At 52.8% G+C, this 11,633-nt stretch overlaps 1 protein-coding gene across 13 annotated transcripts in view; it reads left to right on the plus strand.

The window, feature by feature from the left end:
• Positions 1-11,271, plus strand: part of MLPH (melanophilin) — a 64,839-nt gene extending 53,568 nt beyond the window's left edge. For 8 of the 13 annotated variants that reach the window (XM_005574731.4, XM_005574732.4, XM_005574734.4 and 5 more), the window contains 6 exons: positions 6-161; positions 1,768-1,860; positions 4,418-4,495; positions 6,520-6,577; positions 9,636-9,736; positions 10,843-11,271. In XM_005574731.4, the coding sequence (XP_005574788.3) occupies positions 6-161; positions 1,768-1,860; positions 4,418-4,495; positions 6,520-6,577; positions 9,636-9,736; positions 10,843-10,869 (513 nt within the window). In that variant the 3' untranslated portion in view covers positions 10,870-11,271. Of the gene's footprint in view, positions 1-5; positions 162-1,767; positions 1,861-4,398; positions 4,496-6,519; positions 6,578-9,635; positions 9,737-10,842 lie in introns of all 13 variants that reach the window. The other 5 variants (XR_282987.5, XR_012421619.1, XR_012421620.1 and 2 more) reach the window with 3 other exon arrangements.
• The last annotated feature ends 362 nt before the right edge of the window (positions 11,272-11,633 follow it).

Here is an 11,633-nt window from a genome sequence, read left to right on the forward strand (position 1 = left end):
CATAGGTGAGCATGGCTGCCCATCAAACCAACAGACAGGAAAAGAGCTCCCAGGGCCCTGGGGACCCCGTCCAGCACAGCAGGACCACAGATGAGGAGCTGTCGGAGCTGGAGGACAGAGTGGCAGTGACGGCCTCAGAAGTCCAGCAGGCAGAGAGCGAGGTAGTCTGGAAGGCACAGGGGAGCACTGGGTTCCGCAAACACAGATGGTGACCACACCCGAGCATTGAACGTCTGACAGCTCTAACCATCTGACAGCTCACACCGAGCCCTCCCCATTGACCCAGCATGCACAGCTCTGAAGGCCAAGCATGAACCTGGGGGTTTCTGTGGGACTCACCTGGCTCACCACCCATTCACTGAGCCCTCCACCCCTTCCCTTTTTCCTGTTCAACTTGGTGAGGTACAGGCAGGGTTTCCACCAAGAAAAAGGTGATGAACACACAATCCCTGACCCAGGATGGGGGCCTAGAAGCAGGCCTGGAATTTAGGACAGCCCCAGACCTCAGCACTGGACTCTATCCCGAGGGCCATCTGTGAGTCTGAGTTGTGGCTGCAGAGCTTGAATCTGGGTCTGGAACCTATCAATAGTGCACAAAAGTCAAAGGGCAGAGCCAAAGCATTCAGGCCTCCCAGGGACAGCCGAGGAGACTTGGGCACTGCTCTGTCCTCCCTGGAGACCTACAGAGAGGAGAAGTTCTGCCCCTCAGACTGTGGGGACAGCCAGCCCCCACGACCCGCCTCCACTTCCCTTCTCATCAGCAGGTGTCTGTCACTCCCTGAGGACAAAGAGCATGTCCCCTAGAGCTGTTCAAGGGGAGCAAGTCAGGCTCTGGACTTTCCCTTCATGTTTTCCTTCTTGCTTTGCAAATAAATGTAGCCCACATTGTGTAGGTCATGGAAGATCCAGCTGCGAATGTCTTAGACCAAGCCCCTGCCTTCCTGGAGCTTGTGTTTTTAGTGGAAGGAGATAAACAGCAAACAAACAAACAAGATCCTTTGGGTTCATGAAAGGTGTGATTAAGACAGTCAGTGAAGATGAGCCCCTAGAGTGCTCGGGGCGGGGCGATTTAGATAAGGTGGTCAGGAGGGATACTAGGAAAATAAGCCAACCTGGCAAATCCAGGGGACAGGAGTCCGGGTGGAGGCAGCAGCGTGTGCCAAAGCCCTGGGGTGGTGGTGAGCTTGGTGCGTGCAGGGATTACCCGTGAAACCCTGAGACCAGGTCAGAGTGATGAAGGGAGAGTGTGAGGAGGGTGGACGGCAAAGGCCCCTGGGGGCCACTGGAAGGATCTGAATAGGGGGTGATGGGACCTGGTTCTAATTTCCAGAAGCTGCCCCTGGCTGCTGTGCGAGGAGGGGCCTAGGGAGGGAGGAGTGGAAGGGGGGCTGGGCAAGGATGATGCCAGTGGGGGTGGCCGACTGCTAGGTGAAGAGTGGCCACTACTGTCCTTGCCAGTCACGGCCCCTCCTCCAGTCCCTCATGGGAGCCAGACTCCCTGAGACTCCAGAAAATGCCCCCCATCCTGCCTTCCTCCTGCCTGGGTGACTCACAAGGAACACCCCCTTCTCACCAACCATGGAAGACAAACGCCAAGGGGACCACCAAGACGGGCGTGCGGCTGGGACGCCAATCTTAAGGGAAAACACAAGTAAAATTGGCTCCAGGAGTGAGCTGGGGGCAGCTGCTCTTCCTGTCCATGACTTTGAGGCGGGACCTCGAGCGTCTGTCTGAGGGGCCGTCTGTCTGTCTGCTGTCGTCTCGCAGGTTTCAGACATTGAATCCAGGATTGCAGCCCTGAGGGCCGCGGGGCTCACGGTGAAGCCTTCGGGAAAGCCTCGAAGGAAGTCAAACCTCCCGGTGAGTGGGGCACAGTGGTGAGTGGGGGGACGGTGGTAAGTGGGGGGATGGTGGTAAGTGGGGGGGGACAGTGGTGAGTGGGGGGGCAGTGGTGAGTGGGGGAACAATGGTGAGTAGGGGAACAGTGGTGAGTGGGGGAACAGTGGTAAGTGGGGGGGGCAGTGGTGAGTGGGACACAGTGGTTAGTGGGGGCAGCAGTGGTGAGTGGGGGGGCAGTGGTGAGTAGGGGGGCAGTGATGAGTGGGGGAACAGTGGTGAGTGGGGGGGCAGTGGTGAGTGGGGCACAGTGGTTAGTGGGGGCAGCAGTGGTGAGTGGGGGGGACAGTGGTGAGTGGGGGGAGAGTGGTGAGTGGGGGGAGAGTGGTGAGTGGGGCACAGTGGTGAGTGGGGGGAGAGTGGTGAATGGGGGGAGAGTGGTGAGTGGGGGGGACAGTGGTGAGTGGGGGGCACAGTGGTGAGTGGGGGGACAGTGGTGAGTGGGGGGACAGTGGTGAGTGGGGCACAGTGGTGAGTGGGGGGACAATAGTGAGTGGGGCACAGTGGTATGTGGGGGGGGACAGTGGTAAGTGGGGACAGTGGTAACTGGGGGTATAGCAGGACAAGCCACAGACAAAACCCCTCAGACACTGAGTTAAAGAAGGAAAGGTTTTATTTGGCTTGGAGCTTTGGCAGGACTCACGAATCCAACAACTGAGCTCCCCAAGTGAGCAATTCCTGTCCCTTTTAAGGGCTTACAACTCTAAGAGGTTCTGTATGAGAGGGTCATGATCGATCGAGCAAGCAGGGGGTACATGACTGGGGGCTGCATGCACCGGTAATCAGATCAGAACAGAACAGGACAGGGATTTTCACAACGCTTTTCCATACAATGTCTGGAATCTATAGATAACATAACCGGTTAGGTCAGGTGTCTATCTTTAACCAGGCTCAGGGCACAGCACTGGGCTGTAGATTTCATTTCTGCCTTTTAGTTTTTACTTCTTTCTTTGGAGGCAGAAATTGGGCATAAGACAATATGAGGGGTGGTCTCCTCCCTTAGGGGGACAGTGGTGAGTGGGGGGACAGTGGTGAGTGGGGGGACAGTGGTGAGTGGGGACAGTGGTGAGTGGGGGGACAGTGGTGAGTGGGGACAGTGGTGAGTGGGGACAGTGGTGAGTGGGGGCACAGTGGTGAGTGGGGGCAGTGGTGAGTCGGGGCATAGTGGTGAGTGAGGGGGACACAGCAACCTCAGTTGAGTTGGTGCCCCCTGAGGCCTCCCCACAGCACACATGCCACCGGGGTCTGACAGCAGGATCCTGGCCCCCTCACCTCCCTTCCCGTGAACATCCGGCCCGAGTTTCCTCATAGCCAGTTACTCAACTGTACCTTTGTTGGGGTTCATTTTTGTTTATTATTTGTTGTTTCTACCAAAAGCTCTTTATGAGGGGACTCTGAGCCCTGCTCTGAGGATCTGAAAGGCACACACACTCACAGTGTGAAATCCAAAAGGAGCCACCTGAATCACATTGCCTCCTATTGAAAGCCTTAGTCCGCTGCAACGTGAAGATGGATGTGACTAGAAGGGATGGCGCAGGAGACTCACATCAGAGGAGCTGCTCATGTCAGACCAACATCCTCCTCTCCTGATCCCATCAGGAATCTTCAGACAAAACCATCCTGATGAGGACATTTGGCAAAAGAATGGAAGATGTCCTTAGGAGAGTCCCAGACAGGGTCATGACGGAAAATACAGGATGCCCAGTTAGCTTTAAATTTCAGATCAACAATAATCTAGTAAAAGTATGCCCCCATGCAACATTTGGGACTTACACTAAAAAAATTAGCTGTTGATCTTGTGAACGCAAACTATCTGAGACAGGTCTCAGTCAATTGAGAAAGTTTATTTTGCCAAAGTTAAGGACACACCCATGACACAGCCTCAGAAAGTCCTAAGACTTGTGCCAAGGTGGTTGGGGGAACAGTTTGCTTTTATACATCTTAGGGGGACATGAGACATCATCAGTATGTGTAAGATGTACCTCGGTTCGATCCAGTAAGGTGAGACAACTTGTAAGTGGGGGCTTCCCGGTTATAAGTAGATAAGAGGCAAAAGGTTACATTATTTTGAGTTCTTGATCAGCCTTCCACTGAATACACAATTTAGTCTGGCTCAGTGAGTCTGTGTTTTTACTTAAGCAACAGGGGAGAGGAAGCAATCCGATCTGCAGGTGAGCTTCAGAGGGATGACTTGGAATAGAATGGGAGGCAGGTTTGCCCTAAGCAGTTCCCAGCTTGACATTTCCCTTTAGCTTAGTGTTTTTGGAGTCCCAAGATTTATTTTCTTTTCACAATCTGAAATTCCAAGCTCCCTGGGTATGCTGCTTTTTAATTTGCACAGTCTGGCAGCCCTAGTCCCAGAGCCCTGGAATGGCATACTGGAGGTGGCCGTGCAGTCCCAGCGTCCCCGACCAAGCGTGCATAGAGAGCATCCATCCTTACATCCAGCTGACACATGCCCATGCTCCTCCCTGTGGACAGAGGTTAAACAATAACATAAAGTTTCTTCTTTGTCCTCTAGATATTTCTCCCTCGAGTGGCTGGGAAACTTGGCAAGAGACCAGAGGACCCAAATGCAGACCCTTCAAGTGAGGCCAAGGTATGTGTTACTCCATCCAAGCCCAGACACCGCACGAAGGCGGAAGACTGCACCCCTTTCCAGCAGTGTGGCAAGTCCACAGGGTGGCGGAGCTCCTGTGTCTGCAAAGCCGCCCACACAGCTGCAGTGCCCACACAGCTGCCACAACACCGTGGCAACTCCCATGGGTTGGCTTCCTCGGTGGCACACACTGAGCTGGGTTTGTGTAGATGCATTTGTTGAAAATCCAAGAAAGCCCAGAAGGGGAGTGGGAAAGTGAGACGGGAAAGGAAGGAAGCAAGCATCCGACATGAAGCAAACCCACACAGGCTGACTGTGGCTCAGTCCTCCTGGGGGCTCTGGAGACCATGCAGTTCACACCCCAGAGTTAATTCCGTGTAGGAGCAAGGCCACCAGCACTTATCCTTCCACACCCGTCAGTCCTGAGTAAGGGCCAGGCCCTGGGCCACACACATTCCCAGGCACTTCTGCCCTTCCCTGAACAGGCACAGCGGGCCAGTGGCCTGGGGACTGCCTCCATCTGGGAGACCGAGGCGCTGGCTGCCGAAGGTGGAAACACCCAGGAGCCAGTGCGCTCAAAATGGCACAAGGACTTGCGGAGGTGTGAGCGGGACCCACAGATGGCAATGCACAGAGGGCGGAGCCAGCCTGGGAGGGAGGAGCTCCCTGCGTTCAGGTGGAGTGGTTAGGAGTAGGATGAGGGGTGCCATGGCCAGCACCCCAGGAGGAATGGGCTTCAGCTTCAGGCCCTCCCTGCAGCCCAGCGCCGCAGGGAGCCTCGAGGAACACCTAGCCACTCCTCATCACAACCCTGGCAGTTCCTCACAGTGACATGCAGTGTTTTCAAAAGTCCATCTTTCCACATGATGTTTACAGCACCCAGCGGCTAGGCAGTGCTATTAACCCTGTTGTACTGATGAACCAACCAGCCAGCTCAGGGCAGTGGGTGAGCCTGATCCAGATCACAGACAGGAAGTGACAGCAGGGTCTCAGCCCAGGCCATGCCTGACACCCACACTCTTCTCTGGGGGGGGCCACTTCCACCTTTGTCCCCAGAAGCCCAGCCTGCCAGCTTCTGCAGCACCTCTGGGAGCCACCCACAAACCCAGCCAGGCAAAATCCCAGGGTGCCAGACACGAGGAGAAATTTCTAGGGGAATTAGGCCATTTGGCTGTCTCTTCACTTCCCTGAAAAGCCAAACAGAGAAGATTTCTTATCGCATCGTAGCAAGGTAATCAATTGGAAAAGAGACAGGAGGAGAGGTGTGAGGACCAACAGTCACAGGGACCCGGGAATTGTATTAGACACAATTGATCTTCCAGTGTCCTTGTAAAGAGAGCTACAGGCCCACTTTACAGAGGAGGAGACCAAGGTTCAGAGAGGATAAGAAGTGAATTAGCCGGGTGCAGTGGCTCACACCTGTAATCCCAGCACTTTGGAAGGCCGAGGCGGGCGGATCACGAGGTCAGGAGATGGAGACCAGCCTGGCTAACATGGTGAAACCCCATTTCTACTAAAAATACAAAAACAAAATTAACCGGGTGTGGTGGCAGGCTCCTGTAGTCCCAGCTACTCAGGAGGCTGAGACAAGAGAATGGCATGAACCGAGGAGGCGGAGCTTGCAGTGAGCCAAGATCGCACCACTGCACTCCAGCCTGGGTGACAGAGCGAGACTCCGTCTCAAAAAAAAAAGAAGTGAATGAATTGCCCATGTCACACAGTGGTAAGGGGGTAGTGCTGGGATCTGAACCAGACCTGCAGGACAGAAACTTATACACCTTCTGCCATACCACCCGAATGTGGCAGCTCCCCCAAAGCTGAGCATCTCTTATTTCAGGCATTTAGTGCTTAATTTATTGAAAATGTCCATTCTAATGTTGCTAAAAGTTCAAATATTGCTAGAAAGCAGAAAACAGTGAGCCTGGTTAATTAGAAGCTGGAAGAGCAATAAGAAATCAAAACTTAGTTCACAATTCCTAAACATCACAATTGGATGAAGCCTGGAGACACTCTGTTTCTTCTAGGCAATGGCTGCGCCCTATCTTCTGAGAAGAAAGTTCAGTAATTCCCTGAAAAATCAAGGTAAGAGCCCTCTGCTCCCCGCACCCCCATGAGCCTGGGAAATGAGCTCCAGGGAGGAAAATGACCAGTCGCAGCTCTGTGTGTTTCTTCATAATCTGTGGGACATATCTCGTGTCCTGACTCCCAAAAATCGTTCCCAGTGCCACTCGGGTCACCCTCAGGACCCAGCACGTTGGTGTTCCAGACAGCTGGAACTTGCTGCTTTAAGCGTGCAAAGGTGGCCCTGGTGGCAGTGGTGATGGTGGTGGTGTTTCCATGTTTTTCTACATAAATTGTCCTAACATGGTACACAGTTTCTGGCCTTCTTACAGAAAGTACGGGTCATCATTTAGCCTTCCTTGAAGGCTTGGTGGTGAGAGGGACATTAGCTTTGTCCTGGACTAATGGGATGTGAGGCCTCCCCAGCATGTGGTCGGGCTCTTGGGGTATCTGTGTGCTCATTTCATTCACTCAACCTGTGACCCAACCACTGCTTGCCGGAGGCTGGCAGCTCCTCTCCCCATTCAGAGCCCCGTCCTTCTGCTGTCGAGCTGTTTCAGGCCCCGCCCCTCTGATATCCAGCTGTTTCAGGCCCCCAAGCATTGTTGCATTGATCTGTTGTCCCTGGTTTCTGAGCTTTGTCCTCACACATACCATCATTCAAACTCTGCCACAGCTGCAGTCCTAGCAGACAGTGTGTGTCCCTCCTCTGCTCACAAGCAATCCTTGGCTCTCAACTGCCTACAGAATGAAGTGGGATTTCTTAGCATAGCCCTGCAGACTTTGGCCATTTGTCGCACACTGGAGTCAGCCGGCCCCCTACTACACCCACCTAAGGATGCACCTCCTTCCCATGCATGGAACAACACAAGCAGACGCTGGTTTCAGAGTGCGCCACACAAGCATATGCCTCCACGCCTGGGTGTGCCCCCTCCCTGCCCATCTCTGTCCTATGAAGTCCTCCGGGGCCAAGTATGAAGCCTCTCCCCTGGGGCTCTCCACCACCTCCCTGCAACACCCAGCACATTGATCCCTCTTTCCAGTCAGCTCGCTCCTTGGTCAGTCAGCCACCCACCTCCATGCTAGATCGCTCTTTGCACCCCCTGAGCTCCCAGCATACATTCTGGTCAATCCTGGGACAGAGCTGGTGCCCAAGGCCCTTTGGGGCTAATCCCAGATTCAGGATCACCAGCCAGGAGAGCGACTTTGCCAGAGATGACCTGCTAAGGAGCTGCCAGCAGGGGCTCCTGGAGATCCACGTGCTGGCTCTGAGGGGAGTTTCCAGCACGTCTCATGGGCTGAAATCCAGGTGGAGATTCTTGTTTTGTTTTGTTTTGTTGAGACAGAGTCTCACTCTGTGGCCTAGGCTGGAGTGCAATGGTGTGAGCTCAGCTCACTGCAACCTCCGCCTCCCGGCTTCAAATGATTCTTCTGCCTTGGCCTCCTGAGTAGCTGGGATTACAAGTGCCCACCACCATGCCTGGCTAATTTTGTATTTTTAGTACAGACAGGGTTTCACCATGTTGGCCAGGCTGGTCTCGAACTCCTGACGTCAGGTGATCCACCCACCTTGGCCTCCCAAAGTGCTGGGATTACAGGCGGGAGCCACCATGCCCAGCCGAGAGGCTCATGTTTGTAGCAGGAGGACAAAGGGCGATTCCTTGCATCCTCTGTATGAATGGTTTCGTGAAAGGTAGACTCTGTCCTATCCAGAGACCTTACTCATGTCCAGTCCAAGGCCAGAATAGCTCACCCCCGGCCCCCTGATAGCCCACAGGCATTTTGGGGTCTGAACGGCAAAGTTGAGGCCTGACCTTCACGTTCTCCCAGCCATCATCACCACCCTCCACCAAGGGTGGCCAAGGGGGCTTTTCACTGTCTACAGAGGCCAGCCCCACACACTGGCAGGTCCTCGGGCCTCCATCCCAGGGTCTGTGGGGCCTCATGTGACTTCACTCCTCAGGAGTCATGATCCCTCAAGTTAGGTTATTCCCTCCACAGAGGTTAGTCCTGGAGCAGGGACGGAGGGTCGGCAGGCCAGGCCAGATGACCCTGCAGAGAGAACAGCACAACAGGAGCATGCTGCTGAGCCAACTCCCAAAAGAGGAAAGGGACAAAGGCCTGGCTTGTAGCATGTGCCAGTTTCTGTGGCATAAATTCTCCCGCCCTGGCTGATCGCAAGTTCCCAGCTGATGTCACCGAGTGTGGGGTCAGGAAGAGGCGCACACAGTCAGCTCTCAGGAGCCCTGGCAACTGGCTCCAGTCAGGCAGGCCACAGAAGACGTGCAAAAGTGAAGAAGGGCCTGCACCAGCCACCTGAACACAAACACTCAACCAGGATGTGAGGCCAGATGCCCCCAGTTACACAGCCACGGCCCCAGGAGGGGCCCCGGTGATGAGGGTCAGAGTCTGAGACCCCTTGGGCTGTTGCCATGTCACAAAGGAAAGGCAAGGAATCTGGGTATGGTGGCTCACACCTATAATCCCAGCATCTCAGGAGGCCAAGGCGAGCGGATCACTTGAGGTCAGGAGATCGAGACCAGCCTGGCCAACATGGTGAAACCGCGTCTCCAAAAAATACAAAAATTAGCCAGGCATGGTGGTGCACACCTGTAGTCCCAGCTACTTGGGAGGCTGAGGCAGGAGAATCACTTGAACCCCAGAGGCGGAGGTTGCAGTGAGCTAAGATTGCGCCACTGCACTCCAGCCTGGGTGACAGAGCAAGACGTTGTCTCAAAGAAAAAGAAAAGAAAAGGAAAAAGAAAAGACAGAGACCGCATACCAGTGCAGTGCAACAGGCCTTTCTGCTGTTTCATTAGTGTGAGGATTCCTGGGGCCACAGTGAGGTGGAACGTTAATGCCTGCTCCAAAACAAAGGAGAAAGAAGTTGGCAAAACTGTTTATTTGCATGAAACCTGAAATGTAAATGTCTTGTTAAAAATATGTGATGTGGAAACTTCTTAAAAGGGGATATGTCCATTTTTATTCTACCTTTTAAATGTCTGAGGAGGCCTAGGCACTTGTTTGGGCTAGGTATGTGATTGATAAAGCACCATCCCTCTCCCTGTTTTCCCCAAAGGCAAAGATGATGATTCTTTTGATCAGAAATCAGTGTACCGAGGCTCGCTGACACAGAGAAACCCCAACGGGAGGAAAGGAATGGCCAGCCACACCTTCGCGGTAAAGTTTTCTCTCATTCTCTGAGGAGTTTTTAAAATTCAGTGACCCATCAGATTTATGTGTTAATATTAAGTCTTCAGAGCAAAGAAAATGGAGATAAACAAAACAAGGATTCAGACCAGAGAATCAAAGCAAAAAGTAAAGTCTTTGCCAACGAGGGCTTGAACATCTAAATACTCTGAAATTAGAATAATATCTTCTTGTGTTTTAGAGCTTTAAATTTTCAAATACTTGCTGTCCACACACCCCATTGGATGAGGACCTGTGTCATTGACCCAAATTTATAGCTGAGAAAACAGAGGCAGAGAGAGGCTAAGTAAAACACCCCAAGGGAGTTCACCTAATATTGTGAAGAACGCAAACCCAGCGTTTGATCAACTTGTCCATGCATGTATGTGTGTGGCTGCGTTCACTCCTGTGTGCATTTGTGTGTACTGTGTGCATGCCTGTGTGTTTGTGTACACCCATGTGTAGGTACCTGCTTGCACACCCAAGTGTGTGTGTTACCACAACGAAAGCACAGATTTATTGAAAAGGAAGTTCACTCCACAGAGTGGGAACAGGCTAGAGCCAGTGGCTCAGGAGCCTGGTTACAGAATTTTCTGGACTTTAAGTGCCCTCCAGAGGTTTCCCATTGGTTACTTGGTTATACCCTATGCAAATGAAGGAGTGGACCCAATCAATGTGATCGGTCGCAGGAGGCAACCAATCGGAGGCTGAAGGGAAGTTACAAATTTACACATGAAGACTTGGCCAATGACTTGTCTGATTGGTTGGGGGAGGGGACCAATCCGAGGTACTTTCTATTTTCATCTGAGATGCAGAGGAAAGGGGGCATAGCAAAGGGAGTAGCCGCTGGACTTTTTGTTCCTCGGGCATGGAGAGGTGGGGTTCTCATTTTGATTCAGTTCTAGGAAGTTAGCACGAATTGGCCTTAGGTTCCCTACCTCCAGACCCTATTCTCTTGCCCCACGTGCGTGTGTGCACAAACATATAATCTAAGTTTGTGTCTACTGATGTGCACATCCATGTACACACCTGTGTATTTGTATGTGCACGCCCATGTGTGTCTGTGTTATATGCCTGTGTGTGTTTGTACTTTACAGAAACCTGTGGTGGCCCATCAGCCCTAACAGGGGACAGGACAGAGCAACAGAGCAGCCCTGCACTCTTTTCCCTCCACCACGGCCATCCTGTCCCTCATTGGCTCTGCGCTTACCACTGTACACAGTCACCATCCCAGTGAGAAACAAGGAGCACCCTCTACGTGGACTCCCCCTGCAAGATGACAGCGACATTCAGTCCTGCACTGCTCATTTGGGTTTACTGATGACTCCTGGCCACCCCACCAGCCCCTCTGATCTGTGAGAAACAGCTAAGCCGCTGTGACTTCCCTTTAGGACAATGTTGTGTTAACCTTTGAAGGACACACAGAAGACCTTTATACTGTGATCTTTTACCCCTTTCACTCTTGGCTTTCTTATGTTGCTTTCATGAATGAAATGGAAAAAAAGATGACTCAGTTAAGGCACCAACCATATGTGTATTCTTGATGGTCTATATCGGGGTGTGAGCAGATGTATGCTTATTTCTTGTGGGTGTGATTGGAAATTAGGCATCCAGACAAGTGACTGAACTAATGACCTGCTGAATAATGAGGGAGGAATAGACACCCCAGTCCCCACCCTACGGGCACCCACTCTGCAAGTTCCCATGTGATCTGTAGACCAGGGGAAATTACACTGTGGTCAAGGGCAGAGCCTGCACATGGCAGCAAGTGAGCATCTGATACATGCTCAGATGCTAGTGCAGAAAGCCTGCTGGGAGAGGGAGAGACAGCAGGCAGAGATCCAGATGGGCAGGGAAGAGGTCTGGTTCTAGCCTGGCTCTGCCACTC

The sequence above is a fragment of the Macaca fascicularis genome, chromosome 12, assembly GCF_037993035.2.
Source record: "Macaca fascicularis isolate 582-1 chromosome 12, T2T-MFA8v1.1".
Taxonomy (NCBI): domain Eukaryota; kingdom Metazoa; phylum Chordata; class Mammalia; order Primates; family Cercopithecidae; genus Macaca; species Macaca fascicularis.